The 20,797-nt window shown below is 42.3% G+C and overlaps 1 protein-coding gene across 3 annotated transcripts in view; it reads left to right on the top strand.

Annotated features, from left to right (window-relative positions):
- The window catches only part of Dcaf5 (DDB1 and CUL4 associated factor 5), a 101,296-nt gene that overhangs the window by 61,671 nt on the left and 18,828 nt on the right, over positions 1-20,797 (top strand). For all 3 annotated transcript variants that reach the window (XM_059279658.1, XM_059279657.1, XM_059279659.1), the window contains exon 7: positions 13,423-13,489. In XM_059279658.1, the coding sequence (XP_059135641.1) occupies positions 13,423-13,489 (67 nt within the window). The remainder of the gene's footprint in view (positions 1-13,422; positions 13,490-20,797) is intronic.

Here is a 20,797-nt window from a genome sequence, read left to right as displayed (position 1 = left end):
GCCCAAACTGTGTGTTTCTAGTCTTTTCTGAATTACTGGGATTAGAGATAGTGATGTTGATTTAATGGGGGCAGTTTAGGGAAGGCCTAAGGGTTAAGAGTACTTGCTGTTCTCCCGGAGGACCTGAGTTGGGTTCCCACCACCCACATCAGGCAGCTCACAGCCACCAGTGACTCCAGCTCCAGGGGATCCTATGTCTTCTTCTCACCTCTGAGAGCACCTGCAGAGGAGCACCATGCATAGACATGCAAATGTACACAGAAATGAGTTTAAAGGGGGCAGTTTAAAAGAGGACTTGGTCCACTTAGATCTGTCTGAGCCAGAGAATCCTGAAGTAGTTGTCAGTGATCGTTTGGACTGGCCTCAGCAATTGAGCTGAATAAAGAATCTGTTGCTGGTGACTCTTCAGCAATATAGCATTCTTTTCAAGGATAATGAATCTTACTGCGCCTTACATCCAGATAGGAGAAAGAAATGCTAGTGTCTTATGAGTGCTGTGACCCACCAGCTATGTCACATTTGACAGTAAAGTTGACATGGGCAGTGGGGTGTGGTGTCGCACGCCTTTAATACCAGTACTCCAGAGGTGAATCTCTGTGGGTTGAGTCCAGCCATTTACCTACATAGTCAGTTCCAGGGCAGCCAAGGCTACACATCAAGACAGTCTCAAAATAAATAAATTAGTTAATAAAGTCTCATAGACTGTGCCTCATCTCTTCAGAAATATTTGTTTGCTTTTGGGAAGAGGCATAAAAGAAAGAATTCTTTGAGAATTTCAAAAGAGCCTGTTTTTCTTTTCTTTTCTCTTTTTTCTTTTCTTTTTCTTTCTTTCTTTTCTTTCTTTCTTTTCTTTCTTTCTTTCTTTCTTTCTTTCTTTCTTTCTTTCTTTCTTTCTTTCTTCCTTCCTTTCTTCCTTTCTTTCTTTTTTTTGTTGTTGTTGTTTTGTTTTTCAAGACAGGGTTTTTCTGTGTAGCCCTGGCTGTCCTGGAACTTAACTCTGTAGACCAGGCTGACCTCGAACTCAGAGATCTGCCTGCCTCTGCCTCTGAGTGCTGGAATTAAAAGTGTGTACTACTACTGCTCAGCTAAGATAGTCACCTTTTACAGGTAGAGAATAGGTGCTCAAATTTAGGATTTATTCTCAATTTGGAATCCTAGGGCCTACTTAATTGAGATCTACATTGAACACCATTAGATAGTTAGATAAAGGATGTCTCCTCGGGAAGGCCACAGAACCTAAATGATTTTGTTTTTATTTGCCTGTGTGGTATTATAGACTTGAGATAAAATTGTGTGTGTGTGTGCATGAGTATATGAGCACCATGTGCATGTTTGAGCCTACAGAGACTAGAAGAGGGCATCGGATTCTCTGGAACTAGAGTTAACGGGGAGTTATGAGCCACCACTTAAGTGCTGGGAACCAAACCCAGTCCATTACAAAGAGCAGCAAATGCTCTTAACCACTGAGCCATGTTTCCAGCTCTCCACTCCCCCCCCCCCTTTTTTTTTTTTTTCTTTTGAGGTGAGGTTTCATGTAGCTCAGACTGGCCTGGAACTCAGCATGTGGCTGAGAAAAATCTTAAACTTGTTAATCCTCTTTCCTCACTTCCTGGGTCACATGTTGGGGTTACAGGTATAAATCACCAAGCACAATTAATGCTGCTCTGGGGGTGGAACCCAGGGCTTTGTGCATGCTAGAGAAGTACTCTGTCGACTGAACCACACCCTCAGGCACAGGGTTTTTCTTGAGTGAAGGAAGGATGAAGTAGGTAAAGAAAGTAGATGCTGTGTTTTCTTCAGACGGTATTAGCATCCAAAGGTATCCTTAAAACACCCAGATCAAAGGCCTCTGCCGAAATGTAGAGCGTGTAGGACCACGGTCTCAGTTGTAGCAGTGTGTGTAGTTTGGCCTGATGAGTCTTTGCTATGATGGGTTGTTCTGTGTGTTGTAAGATGGGTAGGGTAGCAGCATCCCTGGCCTCTCCTCACTAGATGCCAATAATGTCATCCTCTTTTGTCCTCCTAAGAGACAAAAGATGGCCAGACATTGCCAAGTGCCCCTTTAAAGATTGTAAAGATCCAGCATGCCCAGAAACACTGATATTGCCAGAGCAGAGCCATGTAAACTGTTTTGAAGATATGACTGGGTTTTGCTTTGTAGATTAATATATAATGATAAAAAAATGGTGTGCCTTTTGGTTTTCTCTATTGAGATTTGACTTAAGTTATTATTTATAACTTTTATCCTAGTGGGAGTGTGTAGACATTATAGTCTCTTTGATAAATTATATTGCTTTTTGGTTATAATAAATGGTTTTTCTTGGAAGAAGAGGATGTAAAAGTTATTGACTCTGGCCTTGAATCAGTCTTCAGTCTACTGGTATCCCCCTTATAGAATATCAGAGACATATAATCCAGTGGAGTAGGAAATAGATTTATGTTTGACATTTCTGTTCACTCCTTAGGGATGAAGAACATAGCCAACCCATCATTATCTTGTCTCCAAATCCTAGGATGTAGTAAGAGCACAATAAAAATATTTGAAGTGACTCTTGGGTACTTTGATAGATGTGTGGTATTTAGCGCTCTGGACAGAAAGCTACTACAACTGTAAATCAGGATTGGTAATCATTTTTCCTGTCCAACTCCTAGAGGCCTTGATTAGGATGAATTAAGTAATGTACTTACAGTGAACTAAGCTTATAGCTTTAAGTGAACAAACAGTTTTAGGTGGCAAACAGACTTAATGTCCTAGCCTTGGAACATGTCTCTCAAAGGTGATTCATAGGCTCTGATTTCCAGGGTCAAGGCTTACTACTCAGCAGCAGCCAGTTCACTGTGATCTGTACAACTGGGAGTTTATCACTAGTCCAGACAGGATCTTTTTTTGCTGTTTTTAAGTTGTTTGGGGCAGGATCTCAATATATTTGCCTAGTCTGGCCTCAAACTTGCAATCATAATGTCTCAGCCTTCTAAGTGGGTAGGATTATAGGCATTTGCCACTGCATCCATCTTTGTATTGACATCATTCCTATGTCTATACTCTGAAGACTCCTGTAGCCCTGCACTCTTCATTTACTCACGGGCTGAGTAATCATCCCGGAGAGGAATTTGAGAATTTCCATAATAGGAGTGAATGAACGTGGATGATCCCATCTATCTGGGACAGCCTTCTAGCTTTTAATTACAAGAAGATTAGTCAGGCCCCATGAATGGATCCAAATACTGTGCCAGAGGGTCTGAACTTGGTTTTTTTTTTTTTTTTTTTTTTTTTTTTTTTTTTTTTTTTTAGCTATCCTACATTCACTAGGTAATCCATTTGCCTCAAAATGAAATTAATATTTTGAAAAATTAGACTCAAGGAATAACGTATGAAATAATGCTGAGCCCACTTTGTGGCTGACAAGTTCTAACCACAGAGCTTTCAGAGGTCATTTTGAACCAACTCTTCCTTTTGAGAAAGCTGTGATTCAGAAAGGTAAGGTGCCCAAATCGCCACATGTGTTCTTGTAGCTGAGCGAGGACTAGAACTCAGACTCTTAGAAGCAAGACAGACTGCGAAAACGAGTCAGTTTGTCTGGAGTGTACAGTAAGGAGCAGTGGGAACTGTAGTTACCTGGAAAGCCTGTGTTCTGTCAAAGTGGGATGGTTCCCACTCCGTTTGTCCATCATTCCCGGGACAGTCTCCGTGTTGCCAAGTATCGGATTTTTTTTTTTAAACAAAGGTAGATTTTCTTGTGAAATACTGCTTTTAATTACTGTAACAAGTTGATACCTCATTGTAGTATTAGAGCAAATCTGTGTATTGTCTGTATTCTGATGTAGGCCACCTTGAGATCTCTGTGCCTTACTCCACAGGATATTTTATCTCATGGTTGGTTCATGGTCTGTCTGATTAATGCTTGAGTGAAAACATTTCTTAGCTTTATACCTGTTAAAATTAATAGAGCAGACGTTTGGTGAACATTTATTATGCTCTAGATGCCTCGGTGGACCAGTTTACATGGCTTTGCATGGCTTGATTTTCATTCCAAGCTCTTTATATAGTCTTCCCTGCTTTAGGGTACTAATGCATGGTTTGTTTATCTCTAGTATATATAATAATATTCACTGCTAGATTAGGTAACAGTAGCATTTAATTTGCTGGATATCAACAGAAACAAAACCCTAACAAAAGATTTTAGCTTTTTTTCTTTTCTTTTTGAGACATGGTCTCACTATGCTGTAGCAGACTTTCTTTGGCCAACAACCACCTCTCAAATTACCACATAGAGACTTATTATTAGTTATGAATGTTTGGCCTTATCTATGTTTGTCCCACTAGCTCTTATAACTTAATTTTACCTGTTTCTCTTCATCTATGTTTTGCTTCGGAGCTTTACCTTTCTTTCTTTCTGTTTTTGTTTTGTTTTGTTTTTTTGTTTTGTTTTGTTTTTCGAGACAGGGTTTCTCTGTGTAGTTTTGGTGCCTGTCCTGGATCTCATTCTGTAGACCAGGCTGGCCTCGAACTCACAGAGATCCACCTGGCTCTGCCTCCCGAGTACTGGAATTAAAGGCGTGCACCACCACTGCTGGCCTTTTTTTCTTTCTGTATGTCTTACTCTGTGGCTGGCCGGCCGGCCCTGGGCGTCTCCCTCTCTTTCTCCCTTATTCTCTTTCCTCTCCCTCAAGCCTAGATTCCTCCTCTTATTTATTCTCTCTGTCTGCCGGCCCTACCTATCCCTCTTCTGCCTAGATACTTAGCTTTTATTAGACCAGTCAGGTAACACATCTTTACATAGTTAAATATTCCACAACACTATATGGCCCAGGCTGACCATGAACTTTTGGCCTAAAATGATCCCCCAGCCTCAGCTTCCTCCCTTGAGCAGCAAGGGCTACAGGCATAGGCTGACTGCCCCATTCTTGGAGTTGATTTTCAGCAAGTACAGCAAAACAGCATTCCTCCCCAAAAGTCACCTGAGTTCAATAGTTCTCTCCTCAGTCATGAATCCTTACTTTTGTTTTGTTTTCTTCCTGAAGCTGGACTGGCTACACATTCTGTTCTAAGCTTCAATCTCATGTATACCCTGGGCAAGCAAAGCTCTTAACAGGGTTAAAAAGAATGTTAATATTCCACCTGCTGGCTTTGCTGGTGTACACGCACTCACCTTTTATTCTCTTGATTCTTTAAATGGCTCTTGTCCTAGCCTGGGTCTAGCAGAATGCTCAAGCTTCTGAGAAGCCAGTCTTTCATGCTAACAGCTTGTGTACCTGGAAATGGACATGCTGATTATTTAAAAATCTTCTCTCTTTAGTCTCAATTAGTGGCTAGGCCTGCGTGTCCTATATCTTGCTGAAAGAGGAACGGGGAAGGAAAGAACAGTATAGCCAAGTGTTCTTGAAAAGGCTGGGCAGCAGGGTGACAAAGCATTGGGATCTCTTTCTTGTGGATTTGACAGTTGGCAAGGGCCTCCAAAATCATGGTGATGAAATCATTTGGCTCCCAAAGGGCTGCCTTGTACTCCCTGAGTTCGACAAAGTTTGTGACCAGGCTTTAGATATGATGTCACTGCTCACCCTCTCTCTGTTGATGCAGTGTGTGTAGTGACAGCGGCAAGACTGTATGTGTAAGAACTCACCAGACTGGAGAATTGCCCTGTAAACTGTAGCTCTACTTTTCTGGGACTCTTGTCTGTCCCCCTTTCCCCTAACACACACACTCATGTGACTGCACATGTGATATGCTCTTCTTCATAGGAAATAAAAACAGACTTTTCTACAGGAAAGTTGAACTCTTGGGTTCCGTCCTTTGATTTGTGTTATGGCTTTTGGCTAATTTTTTCTACTTTCTTGCTTTCTGTTTTTCCTCTAATATTTGAATCCGCATTAGCAACCTTCAGGTATAGTTGGTTTCATTCCCCTTGAAAGTAAGGCCTAGAGTGATTTGAAATGGCTGGCCGTGTCAGGACTGAACCAGGGTTAACTTCACATCATTTCCTGTGATTGTGGCCTCTTCTCCTTATCATGCTACCTCCTATGTTGCTAAGATCAAGTGGTCTTCGTGGGCCAATGAGGAAGAGCTACATACAGAGCATGGGCCAATGAGGAGAGTTACATACAGAGCGTGTGGCCAATGAGGAAAGCTACATACAGAGCATGTGGCCAATGAATCCTTGTATGTATTATTTAGGGAGTGGATTTTTAAAAGAGTTTTTGTTTTTATGTGTGTATACATGTGCCACAGCACTTACGTGGAGGACAGCCTTCAGGTGGTGTCCCTCACCTTTCCACCTTGTTTGGGATAGGGTCTCCTCACTCTGTGTCAGGGTGAGACAGGGGAGTGTCGTTGGAATCTTAGATGGTCTTTTAATAAAAAACCCAGAGCCAGATATCAGGGTGAAAGCTGAAAGATTAGAGAAGCAGACAACCAGCCACTAGTTCTTACCTCTACGAAATCCTCAGCCTCAAGAGAGTGATTTCCTGTTTCCTCATACCTTTCTCTGCCTTTCTCTGCCCAGATACCACTTCCTGGGATTAAAGGCATGTATGTTTCCCAAGCAAAGGCATGAGATTTCAAGTGCTGGGATTAAAGGTGTGTGCCACCACTGCCTGACCTCTATGTCTAATCTAGTGGCTGGCTCTGTCCTCTGATCCTCAGGCAAGTTTAATAGGATACACAATATATCATCACAGGGGAGTCTTCTGTGTCCACTTCCTGTTTTCTTCTAGGGACATCCTGAGCATTAAAGATGACTTTTGTATGGGGTCTGGGGATCCACAAGCATGCCAAGTGCTTTTACCCACTGAGCCATCTCCCTAGCCACTAGGGAGTGGGTATCTTATTTATTTGTTTTGTTTTCTTGAGACATGGTCTTACTATGTAGTGTGACCCTGGCAGACCTGGAACTGGCTACAAAAGCCAGGCTAGCCTGGAACTCATGGAGACTCATTTACCTCTGATTAAAGGCATGTGCTGCCATGGCCTGTGAGTGAATATTTTAGAAGATTTTGTTTTAACCAGGTGCAGACCTGTAGTCCTAGCTGCTGCAGAGGCTGAGGCAGGAGGATCCTACCATCCCCAAATGAAAGGTTAAAGGAAGACTAGGAAGGGCTGTAGCTCTGCTGACGTGCTGGCCTTCCATGTGTAAGGTCTTAAGATTTGATCCCCAGTACCAAGAGGGGAAAGGTGAATCGAAGAGCACTTGTTTATTAAATCAGCTGTTTTGAATTCTCTTAAATCTTGGGCCATTTTGAAAATCTGAGCATCGTGAATACTGTCAGAAAGTGTATATAGCTGGGCAATGGTGGTGCCTGCCTTTAATCCCAGCACTTGGCAGAGGGAGGCAGATATCTGAGTTCAAGGCCAGCATGGTCTACAGAGTCCATGGATAGCCAAGGCTACACAAAAACCCTGTCTCAAAATAAAATAAAGTGCATATAACTGCATAATGTTGTAGATAATCATAAAGGTTTTCAGGACCCCAGGGACCTAGATGCTCAGCTGTTACCAATCTTGAACAAAGAAATTTTCCCTTGGGTAAGGTTCATCTTGTAGTCCATTTACTGATTCAGTTTAAGAACTTAGAAATCATGGAAAACCCACTAGAGGTAGTCTAATTAATAACTGTTTGGCTGAAAAAGAACACAAGGCAACCTGGATTTGTTCTTAGGTTAGGAATAAGTAGAATTGTTGTAACCTGGTAACACGACCTGACAGTTCCCCTTTAAGCACAACCCTAGCTAGGAGTGTGTACCCAACTGGACACCTCAGCAGACGTTAATAAAGCAGGACCGGTCAAAGTTCCTGCCAGTCTCCTTCGCCATATGACTCGGTCAATAGCTTTGCCGCCTCTTCCTGCTCCTCAAGCTTCGGAGAAAAGGGGAAATCATCTAAGAGTGCTTAGAGCCTTAACTTGAATAACCAGTGTAGTTGGACTGAAGTGAGATTGTCCAGACCCCGGCTACCAAAACTGTGGCCAGTGGAGGGAAGACTGGGTACCGATGCCAGCTGGCTAATGCCTCTTCAGCCCAAACCTGGGTTTCCAAAGTGAATTTCCACAAATTCTTGTCTTCAAGTAAGGCAGGCTACTTGCTTATAGCACCTGCTGTTGATTTGGACAGAGCTTTTTGTACAAGTTTTCTTCCTTACTGATTATTTGAATATTATCAGCTGCTGTTATAAAATACTTTTTAACGTATTTTTCCCTACTCAGACCTCATAAAGTTTGGTTATTAATAAACCAAAGAATTCCAGAAGTTTAATAGAGCTAAAATGGCAAGTGAACCAAAACAAGAATAATCTAATTTCACATGCAAAACCAATATTATTCTTGTGGGTATGAATATGTATATATGCTCTCATCCTCTGGGTGTGCATGTATCTATGTTTTCATTAAGAGCCAATATAATTCTATTTGTCTTATCACCAGTTAAATCTGTCACTTGCCCATCTCCAGAGAAAATTTGCTGTAATGCTTTAGATAATATTTGTGGCAGGTACTAGTATAAATAAATGTATAACCGGACATGTATTTATACAACTAGTAAACCTTCCTCTAGAAATGATCTCTAAAGATTCTTCACAAAGTTGTGCTGTCTTATTTTTTCCTCCCTTCTAACAAAGTTCAGGGGAACTAAAGAGCTATGTTTAATTAAATAAAAATAGCAATTTCTCTTCTATTACTGCTCCTGGCCAAAGAGCCATCTGGGTTTTCTAGCCTAGTCAATACAGTTAATTAGACAGGCATGCCATTTACTGGAGAATAGTTAATCAGTTACTGTGGCAGGAGCCTTTGGAGAGAACTTTAAGTTGATCAACACGCAATAAGTAGTAACTGATTGATATATTTCCTTCAGTAGATGTTGGGGAATATTGAGAGCTATGCAGACATGCATACCACACACACATACACACACACACTTTTATGTCTGTTTTTCTTTCCATCCATCCATCCATCCATCCATCCATCCATCCATCCATCTACATAGCTGTTAAGAGAGCAGCAAGAGATTTTTCTCTTCCAAAGGGCCTGTTGAGACTTATTCTGAGTATTAACTGGACTATGTCTAGTGGTTGGCTTTTCTCTCTCTTTTTTTTTTCCTTTTAACTCAAATTTTTTTTGTTGGTAACCATATTTCTAAAATCATATAAAACTTACAAGTAGCTGCTAGGATTTTACCTGTACTCCAGACAGCACTCTGAAATCACTTTTCTGTCGTAGGCCTAATTTAGATCTTGAGATTTCCAGTCACTAAATTGTGTGTGCACGCATGTATGCATTTATGCTTGGATGCTTCTTGGGTGAGCTTCTCAGATAGTAAAAGCACCTTGCAAACAGAAAGAGAAATGTGTAGAGAAAGTTGTTATTTAAGAGATGAAGAAGGGCACTGGAAAGATGTTATGTTAGTTACTTTTCTGTTGCTGTGCTAAAACACCATGACCATGGCAACTTATAAAAGAGATTAATTTGGCTTAAAGTTTCACAGGGTTAGAGTTCATAATAATGTTATGAAGGAACAGCCGAGAGCTCACATCTTGATTCACAAGTAGTGATGGGGGAAGACAGAGAGAGAGAGGGGGGGGGGGGGGAGAGGGAGGAGAGAGAGAGGAGGAGAGAGAGAGAGAGGAGAGAGAGAACACACAGTGACACACTTCCTTCCAAAAGGCCGCACATCTTAATCCTTTCCAAATAGTTCTACCAATTAGAGACCAAGTATTCAATTATATGAGCCTATGAGGCCTGTTCTTGTTCCAACCATCACAAATGACTCAGTGGTTAAGAGCACTTGTTGCTCTTGGCAGAGGACTCAGGTTCAAGTCCCAGCACCCACCTGGTGGCTCCCAACCATCTGCAGCAACAATGTGGGAAAAGGGATACCAAGAGAAAGAGAGAGAATTACACCTCTTTCTTCACCACTTAACTTCTGTTTTATGGTTTAGTCCAAATGATTATGTGTAAGGAATGTTAATGAGATTGTGTACTGTAGCCTTCTCTTGGTAGTGACTGGCATTAGTGCTCTTCTGTCTTTGTTTCTTGTTCAGTCTCTGTTGTACCCACAGCAGAGTGCTTTTATGGGAGCCCACCAGGACTTCAGTGCCTGGAGCTCCAACTGTTTGCAGGCCTCACTCAGTCTGAGGCTTCAACCAGCGCAGTCCTAGGAGGCAACCTTAGGAAAGGAAATTCCTCCTGTGGTGACATTAAATGCCTCTCTACACCAGGACCTCTTGAAATAATCTTCTGCACAGCTTTGAAAAAAAGCAAGGCCTGATGACAAAGACCTGTGATCACAAGTTCAGGGCCAGCCTGGGCAAGCTAGTAAGATCCAGTCTCAAGACAACGAGTTTTTAAAAGGCTGGGAAAGGAGTTGAGTGGTAGAGTGTCCACTCAGCATGTAGCCCAGGCTGACCTGGAACTCTTATGTAGCCTAGGCTAGAATCTTCCTCACTCAGCTCTTCGCCTCAAAGCCTTTGGAACATTTGGATTACAGGTTTGAGACATTACACACAGTTTGCTAATTTATATTTTGAAATATCCCAGAATCCTCTGCCCTGTTCTGGAATAGTTTGCTCCCTCATTTCCTTCAGGGTTTTGTTCAAAATGCCGTTTTATCAGAGAGGCCTTCTGTGAACACCCTACATAAACCAGAAACAAGCTACCCCACCACTCCCTAGATTCTCAGCCCAGATGACTCTTTTCTTTTAACGTTTACCCGCCCTGAGAACATTGTGTTTGTGATTGTCTCTTGTCCCTAGCTTTGTGCCTTTCCACATTTATAAGATGATAGTCCCATGAGGGCTGGGACAGCGTCTCTTTTCCTTCCCTGGAACAGTGCTCAGCACATAGTAGACACTCAATAAATATTTGTTTAAAGAATAAAAGAATGAACTTATTTTTATTTCAGACTCTCCCAGTTAACAGTATCCCAGGCAGCCCAACTGTTAATGTTGGCAGGAGTCCAGCAGACAGCCACTAAATGCCATAAATGAATTCCTCAGGGCATCTTGTAATTCCAGTGTTAGTGAGCACTTACACAGTCTGACTTGATGTCAGTGGTTGAGACACCCCCCCCCCCCCCCGAAATTATCCCAAGCAGTTCTGTCCTGGTAGACGAAGAGAGGTTTTAAGGGGAAGAGCTAGCAGAACTTGCCTTATCCCCAAAAGCATTTAAAGCATTCTAAGCATCTTCTGTGTGTTTGAGGAGCTACCATATTAAAGCCAACAGGCTTAACTCTGTGGGAGCATTTTCTTCCTTCTAAGGCTGTCTTCTGAGTCAGCGTTCTGTCTGGACGGACGGCCCCTTTAACGTTCCCAGGGCTCTGCCCCAGGAAGCACTAAGCAAGTAGCAAGTACCCATCCTTCAGTGAAGTAAACCTGATAAGTAAGCATGGCCTGGTAGTACTTTTTCGTTTATTTAGTTTGGGGAAGGAAGGAAGAAGGAATTCTACGTCAGGTTCACAGCCTCTTTAAGCAGAGCATGAAGCAATGAGATATCGACCAGCGAGTTTTAGTCCACGCTTACACACATATGTGCATGTAATTAGAGGATTCTTTGGTGTTCTGGCGTCCTCCTCCTCTGTTTTATGGTGGGTCAGTTTTCTCTGGGAACACAGTACGCAACAGTAGAGCAGAGCAGTGTGAGAGGGAGAGGACAACTACAGGAACCGCCTGTGGCCACCGGCCGTTTGAGTTTGCCTGTGACGGGGAAGCTGCAAAGCACAGACTTGAGCATCCATGTTCTTCTGTCAGGGCAGGAAGCTGGGCTGCTCAGAAGCCTGCTCACGTCATCTTTGGTTAATGGCTGCTCCTGTACAGCACTCATTTCTTAGAGCAGTCTGCAGACAGGCTTTGGAGAAAGGCTTTGGAAAGAGATGTCGAGCCTGGCAGTTGGCAGTCAGGCAGAAGGTGGCCAGAGGGATAGGGAGTTAGACCGGTTGAGCCCACAGGCTACAGGACAGCCATTGCTGTATTCTTCACTCCCACTTCAGACTTTCTCTGAAGCTAGCTTAGTGCTCACACTGATCTCCCCCCCACCTTTTTTTTCCCCCGGAGACAGGGTTTCTCTGTGTAGTTTTGGTGCCTGTCCTGGATCTCGCTCTGTAGACCAGGCTGGCTTCGAACTCACAGTGATCTGCCTGGCTCTGCCTCCCGAGTGCAGGGATTAAAGGTGTGTGCCACCACTGCCCGGCTTGTCTCAACTCTTATTATGTTTTTTTAAAAAATCATTTACTAGCCTTCAAAAACCTTGAGGAGCACAAGTAAGAGGTGAAGGCAGGACATGTACAGTGAAGCTATGTTCTCAAGGGTCCGGGCACGGAGGAGAAAGCCCTGACTTAGTATCTCCACCTGCTAAATGAGAGAGCCAGGTGGTTGTTCTCCAAGAATGAATGGTGGAACCCAGATGAGACCCTGATGTCCCTATCTACCACCTAAGTGGTTGACAAATCACTCACCATGTAAATTTGCTCAAGACTAGGAAACTCAAAGGTAACAAACAGTGTTACACTCCAATTGAAAAGTTTCCTTGCAGTTTGGAAGTTGGAATTCAGGAGCCCAGAAATTTCACACCAATATTAACAGAAAAGATTTACTCACTATATACTAACCCAGAACAGCTGATATGCCAGCCACTCTGTTACTCACAAAGGCATGTAAAGTGACACCTGGATTCCCAAGGGACTTACATCAAGTAGAAAATGTAAAACATGTAGGTAGGTATACAAGTCGCTAAGTTCCATTAAGAGAATACAGGCTTGGCCATTCCCAGAGGAGTTGAGACAGGATCAGCGTGAGCACTAGGCCAGCTTCAGAGAAAGCCATGAAGGCCAAAGAGACACACAGTGTGTTTATACATCTAATTAATTAGATCTAGCAATAATGACCCCTTTCAGACCAGGCAATTTGACGCTGCTACATTAAAACAGTGCTATGTCCCTGGCACTAAGTCATGTTTGGGTTGGCAGCAACTTGTCAGGGGATGCAGAGAAACTTTGGGATGTCAGGGGTTGCGGGGAAGCTCCAGGATGTCAGGGGGATGCAGAGTTTAGGATGCTTGACCTCACGTTAATGATCTCTATGAAGATCCTAGTTTTTATTTTCTACCTTGTGATCTGTAAATATTTGTACTAGGCTATTTGCTTTGTGGCACCTTAAATATATGACAATCTACACTGTTTTTTTAAAATTGTATGTGAGGCGGAGAAAAACTGTTCTTGCCTTCCACTGTGGGTTCTGGGGATCAAACTCAGGTCATCAGGCCTGCACAGCAATTGCTTTTGCTCACTAATGTATCTCACTGGCCCTGTTGTAAAAAAATGTCTCTTTACAGAATGACATAGGTATATCACAAGGCTATATAACATATATATTATTATATATGTAATTGAATAATTATCTCCCCAATTATGAAATAATATATACAATGTCTCTTTTGTTCCAACAGTATATCCTCTCAGGCTCTGATGACTTCAACCTGTACATGTGGAAGATTCCTGCAGATCCAGAAGCAGGTGAGTATGTCCCAATGTGGATATGGTGCACACTGGCTCTCTTGACCTGTGGCATGCAGTTCCCTGAGAGAACACTGGTACAAGAGATGAATATATGTCTTGTTTTTTTTTTGTTTTTTTTTTTTTTTTTAAAGATTTATTTATTTATTATGTATACAGTATTCTGTCTGCACATATCTCTGCAGGCCAGAAGAGGGCACCAGATCTCATTACAGATGGTTGTGAGCCACCATGTGGTTGCTGGGAATTGAACTCAGGACCTTTGGAAGAGCAAGCAGTGCTCTTAACCTCTGAGCCACCTCTCCAGCCCGAATATATGTCTTTAAAAAATATTTTTTAGATTTTTATTTCATTTTATGTGTATGAATGTTTTGCCTGCTTTGAATGTATGTGTATATGTGTGTCTGGTACCCTCAGGAGGGTGTGAAGTCCCTTCGAAGAGGAGTTACAGATGATTGTGAGCTACCATGTGGGTGCTGGGAACCCAGCCTGGGTCCTCTGCAAAAGCAAAAAGTGCTCCTAACTGCTGAGCTTTCTCTCCAACCCCTAATACTTATTTCTTTTAATAAAAGCAGTTTATCAGAAGATGTCCAAGGAAATTTTAAAATGAAGATTAGAAGAAGTCAGGTCATAGACACATCATCGTATCCGGCATAAATGATACTTAGATTTTTTTTTTCCCAAGAACCTCCTTTCTTTTTTAAAAGTTTATAATTTAAAGTTTATAATTTACTTATTTGAGTGTGTGTGTGTGCACGCACATGAATATCAGTACCCCTGGAGGCGAGAGGCCTTGGTCCCTTGGAGATGGGAACATGGGGGCTGGGAACTTAACTCTAGTCCTCTTCAAGAATAGGAAGTGCTCTTGACTTCTAAACCATTTCTCCAGTCCTGGAGTTTTTTTGTTTGTTTTATTTTAGGTTTTTAAATATATATATATATATATATATATATATATATATATATATCCTGCTTCTTGTTTTATGCTTGATTGGTTGCTTGGCGATGTGAACTAAAGGAGGGCTTCTCTGATGACGGGCAGGTGTGTTTCTTGAGATTTGGTAACCCCAGGCACCAAGTAACCATTCTTGTACTTGCTCTTGATGTATTCAGACAAAAGCCTATAGTTTTCCATAAATTTGGATTTAAGTTGTCTGAGTTTTCAACATTTTTTAAAAATCGCTTAAACATTTTTTTTTAATTTGTTTTTATTTTATGTGCATTAGTGTTTTGCCATGTGTGTCTGGTCCCATGGAACTGGAGTAGACAGTTGTGAGCTGCCATGTAGGTGCTGGGAATTGAACCAGGGTCCTCTGGAAGAGCAGTCAGTGCTCTTAACCGCTGAGCCATCTCTTCAGCCCCTCAACCTTATTTTTTTTTTTTTTTTAAGATTTATTCATTTTACTGTACTGTGTTTTGCCTCCATATTTGTCTGGTCTTGGTGCCCATGGAGGTCAGAAGAGGGCACCAGATTCCCTGGAGCTAGGGTTACAGATGGTTGTGAGTCACCATGTAGGTGCTGGAAATCGAAGCTTTGTCCTCTGCAAGAGCACCAAGTGTTCTTAACTGTTGAGCGATCTGTCCAGCCCCCTCAAACCTCGTTTTTCAATAATGGTGTCCTCACCTATTTAATGTTACCTACTGCCAGAAAAATGTCTTGTGTTTAATTTGAGGACGGCTCAACTCAACCATCTGATATAGGCGATACATGGGTGGCATCAAATTGGAAAATGGTCATCTGAAAAATAACAGGACTCTGTCAAGTATATGACACAAAATATGTCCGGTGCTCAGAGCTGGGAGACATTTTTCAGCTTTGTCTGTTGCTGAATGAATAATGTCACTACCAGACTCCTAAAAGAGGGGTCGGGTGGGGTGTATCCAGTTGCTGTGGTCTGATTACTAAATAAGTTATAAAGCACTTTACTTCTGGAATTTGGAAGTTGGAGAAGCAGCCTCGCTCTCAAGCACAGCCAGATGTGCAGCAGTCTGCCCGAGCAGAGAGAACACTGGCATTGGAGTTTATTCTGGAGTTCACAACCCCCACAGATCATAGATTGATTAGCTGAGAAGTAATCTTTGGGTTTAAGTGTATCTTTCACCTGGACTTGTGGTAGTTGTAATTATTAAACCAATGTATCTTTTAAAGTAGAAAGGCTATCCCTTCCCCTTTCTGGGACTGTTCTCTGCAGTCTTTTCACACTTCTATAAAGAAAAATGGGAGTTAGCAACAGAATGGGAGTTTTTGTATCTTTTATAGTGGTGCACACCTTTAATCCCAGCATTCAGGACCACGGCCAGCCTGGTCTACGTGGTGAATTCCAAGACAGCCAGGGCTATATAAAAAGACCCTATCTTATAAAACAAAAACAAACAAAAAAAATCCATAAATGTATTCCCTCCTATTTCTATAAGTTGAAGGGTCAAGGTACCACCAGTAGATTGTGTTCTCTCTGGCTTGAAGATGGTCTTTCTCCTCTGTCCCCTCTCTCTGATGTCCCTTCTTCTTGCAAGGTAGCTCTCAATTCCCTTTCAAGATGTTCTTCAGAGATGGTTTATTTTGTAGTTCCTCGAGTGAGGTTGGGTCTTCTCACTGCACTGATTTCTCTCTTAGTCTGTCCTGTCTCTGTGTGTCAGTTAATCCAGTTAGTGGATTCCGCAGATGTAGTCAGACTGGGCCAAAGGAAAACAAAGTCTTTGCGCCACTGATTTTAAAGTATGCTACAAGGTGATTCAGAAAGCACACCCAGGGCCAGGTGCACACCTTTAATCCCAGTACTGGGAGACAGAGGCAGGTGGATCCCTGTGAATTCCAGATTGACCAGAATTAAATAGTGAGAGCCCATCTTAAAAACAAATAACAAACCAAAAAGTACAGCAAGTTTCATATAAGCTGTTGGAGACCACATCCACTTAAGTAATACTTGAGTTTACCAGAAGCCCACCAGCTCCACACTGGCTGTTGCTGGCCTCAGTGTCAGGGTTTCTCTGTTTGCCAGGGCAGGACCATGTGGTTTCCTGCTCGTTGGCTTCAGTAGCTGGTGGTTGTGGGCTTTGCTTTCTCTGTGTGTCTCCAGCATTACATCATCAGTCACAGAAAATTGGTTCCTTTAATCATCATCTTGTTCTGCATGGAATGAAAGTACCTTTTGCAGTTATTTTTAGTAAACTTGATTCATCTGGGATACCAGCCTTGCTGCCACTACTGATGGAACCCACCCACATTCTCTCTCTTATGTGTGGACTTTCCTCTTCTTTCTGGCATCCTCCTTTTTCTCTACTTCTGCTATTACTGTAATTAATTATTTTTATTAAAGTCATACATGTGTGTAATTTTTAAATCAAATAATTATTTAAAACTTAAAGTCTTCTCTGCTTTGTCTGATAACAGCTTATAATTTATTTGTTTGCTTAATTTTCTTGTTGTTGGGTTTTGAGGGGGGATATTGGGTTTTTGTTGTTGTTTTGGTTTTGGGGTTTTGTTTTTTTTTTTTTTTTTTTTTGGCAGGGTTTCTCTGTGTAGCTCTGGCTGTCTTGGAACTGGCTCTGTAGATCAGGCTGGCCTCTAACTCACAGAGATCCGCCTGTAACACAAATCTTAAAAGATCTTATAATAAAAAACCTAGAGCCAGATATTGGGGTGAAAGCTGAAAGATCAGAGAAGCAGAACAGCCATCCACTAGCTTACCTCTATGAAATCCTCAGCCTCAAGAGAGCGAGTTCCTATTTCCTCATGCCTTATATACCTTTCTGTGTCCTGCCATATTACTTCCTGGGATTGAAGGCATATGTCACCACTGCCTGGTTCTGTTTCTCTCACGCAGCCCACTGTAGCCTTGAACTCACAGAGATCCGAACGGATCTTTGCCTCCCGAGTGATAGGATTAAAGGTGTGTGCCACCACTGCCTACCTCTATGTCTAATTTAGTGGCTGGTTCTGTCCTCTGATCCCAGGTAAGCTTTATTGGGGTACACAATATATCACCACAGCCTACCTCTGCCTCCTAAGTGCTGTTTATTTATTTTTGGGACAAGGTCTCACTGTGTAGCACTAGCTAACCTGGAACTTGCTATGTATCTTTTTTTAAAAAAAATATTTATTTTATATGTGTGTGTGTGTGTGTGTGTGTGTGTGTGTGTGTGTGTGTGTGTGTGTAACCTGTCTTCAGGGTCACCAGAAGAGGAAACCAGATCCCATTATAGATGGTTGTGAGCATGTGGTTGCTAGGAATTGAACTCAGGATCTCTGGAAGAGCAGCTGAGCCATCTTTTCAGCCCCTTGCTATGTATCTTAATTTTATATGGAAGCTATTTGAGGGACAGTTAAAATACGGCTGTAAAGGCCAGCGAGATGGTTCAGCTGACAGAGATGCTTGTGTGCAGGCCTAACGGCCTGAGTTCAGTCTCTGGACCCCACAAGATGATGGGAGACAAAGAGTTGTCTTCTGACCTCTCTACCTAGAGTAAGCCCACACTCATTCACACACACACACACACACACACACACACACACACACACACACACAAACGGATTTAAATTTAATATGACTGTAAGAGTCATGTAGCAATGGTTCTCCTAGATCTCCAGATTTTTCCACCTCCAGTTTATGCCCTTAGATTGAAACCTTTTCAGATCACTGTCAGTTGACAACACCTAGGTCTCAGCTTAAGTGGGGTGTGCAGTTCCTGGCAGGTGGGCTCTAGAGAAATATACGATGTAACTGCTCTCTGTTGATGTTCTGAGCCTTCTTCAAACTGGCTTCAGAAATACTTGACATTGCCAGATGGTGTGACACCACGCCTTTAATCACAGCACTTGGGATGCAGAGGCAGGCAGATCTCTGTGAGTTCAAGGCCAGCCTGGTCTACAGAGTGAGTTCTAGGACAGCCAGGGCTACACAGAGAAACTCTTGTCTTGAAGAAAAATGAAAAGGAAACACTTGACATCTCTTTTTATATGTAATGAACAGCTATACTTTTTTAAAGTCGTATTTCTGTGTGTGTGCACAAACATACATGTACACATCTGCACTCAGGCGCACAGTCATGTGCCCTCAGGCACATGTGGAGATCAGAGGACAACTTGGGAGAGTTTATTCTCTCCCACCATATGGTTCCTCAGGATTGAACTCGGGTTGGACGACTTAGCAGCACATCACTTTGCTTGCTGAGCCATCCTTCTGGCCTGCTAATTTTTAAATGCTAGCAATCAATTCATAGTTGTTTTGTTTTGTTTTTTTAATATCCAGCTAGTTGGGCTTCCCCTCCCCACTCTTTTTCTTTTTGGGTATTTGGGTGAGGTTTCTTATTTAATGCTATACAAATTCAAAAGAAATTAAAATTTTTGATGCAAATAATTCCAACTTAATGATTTGGCCAGTAATTTCTGTAAGACTTCAGGTTGGGCTGAGGAGAACATTTCTATTTGTAAGACCTATACCCCTGTAAAACTCTACCTGGCAGGGTTAGGTCACCTCTTTTAGTTGATAGGACTTACTTCCCAGATCCCTGGTAACAAGTCACAGGAAGGAATGGAACCGAGGGTTTGGCTGTGGCAAAGCAAATGCTTGTGTGAATGCTCACACCTCCCAAATGGAAAGAAAAGGTACCTGTTGTGTGTGGTAATCCTGAAAACAAGAGAGATAGATTGCAAGTCACACACACAGCGAGAGGAGCATCGTTCCTGAACTCCAGTCCTACCACAGTTGAAGAGCTACGTAAGGCAGGTCCTCAAAGGCGGACTTGTCTAAGGCAGCTCCTTCTGTAAAATGTCCCCATTCTTGCCACGTTTTAGTGATTTAATAGTCCTAGAAGCTTTCTGAAACAGTATATAGATAAATAGAAGACATGGTCGCCCAGATGCCAAAGGCCTTAGCTGCCGCGCCTGATGACCTGAGTTTGGTCCTCAGGACCCACGTGGTAGAAGGAGAGAACCATCCCCTGCAAGTCAGCAATTTGTTCTCTAGCTACCACACATATGCTGTGGTGTGTGCGTACTCATACATATGAGCACACACACAAATAAATAAAATCTTTTTTTTTTAAAGACAAGGTCCTACTGTGTAGGCTAACCTAGAGTTCAGTTTGTAGACCATGCTGGCCTTGAACTCAGAGATCTACCTGCCTCTGCCTTCTGAGTGTTAATATATACTGCTACTAGGACTATTATGATCAGTGCAGATACAAAGCATTTTCTTTCTAGTACCTTAGATATATGGAAGTAACAGATTTGGCAAAGTAGTGGGAAGGATGAGTTACTCTTTAAATATTAGTGTTTCTCTTTCTTCTAGCTTGTGTAGGCTTTAAGGTTTTCACAGATAGAGCAGCTTCCCCTGAGATAGGACTCTACTTTAATACCATACTACATATGTTTCTTTTCTTCTCTTTCTCTGGTGTGTGTGTGTGTGTGTGTGTGTGTGTGTGTGTGTGTGTGTGTGTGTGTGTTAACTATTGTAACACAAATTGCTAAATGGTCTTATTAATAAAAAAAAAAACCAGAGCCAGATGGGGTGAAAGCTGAAAGATCAGAGGAATAGAACAAGCCAGCCACAAGTTCTTACCACTAAGAAATCCTCAGCCCAAGAGAGCTACTTGCTGTATACTCACACCTTATATACCTTTCTGTGCCATGCCATCTTACTTCTTCTTTCCGCCCAGCTCCATCACTCCCTCTTTCCGTCCAGCTCTGTCAGTTCCTATCTGTCTGTCCAGACCTCCAGACCTCTGTGGTTAACTAGTGCTGGGATTAAAGGCGTGTGCCACCATTGCCTGACCTCTATGTTTAATATAGTGGCTGACTTAGTTCTCAGATCCCCAGACAAGCTTTATTTGTTAGAGCACAAATAAAATATCACCACACACTGTTGTTTGAACCTAGAGCCTCTGGCATGCTAGGCAGGTACCCTACCACTGAGCTATATCTCTAGCCCTGACCTTATTATTTGTGGAGAAAGGTATAATGCAGATAGAATGATAGTCCTGTTTTCCTGATCCAATCATCTTATAGTTGGGGGCTGTAGAAGAACATTCTAACCCTTCCAAGCTGTTTCTTCCTATGTAAAGTAAGAATAGTGACATCAACAAAAGCCGTAATGTCCACCTTGGTGTTACTGTGAGAGTACTTAGTAGCTGCTCAGTGATTGTTCTTCCTCACTTAAAAGTCTCCTCCCTTTCTGAACACTCCTTCCTTTTAAAAAGGCAGGATGGAGACACTGTCCTTTGTGTCCCCGTGAATGACTGACCCAGCGGTTCTTATGTGAAGACTGCTGGAGTCATGAGTCATCTAAAGGGCTTCCTTTTTAACAAACT

The sequence above is a fragment of the Peromyscus eremicus genome, chromosome 14, assembly GCF_949786415.1.
Source record: "Peromyscus eremicus chromosome 14, PerEre_H2_v1, whole genome shotgun sequence".
In the NCBI taxonomy this organism is placed as follows: domain Eukaryota; kingdom Metazoa; phylum Chordata; class Mammalia; order Rodentia; family Cricetidae; genus Peromyscus; species Peromyscus eremicus.
This window is presented reverse-complemented; position numbering and strand designations above follow the sequence as displayed.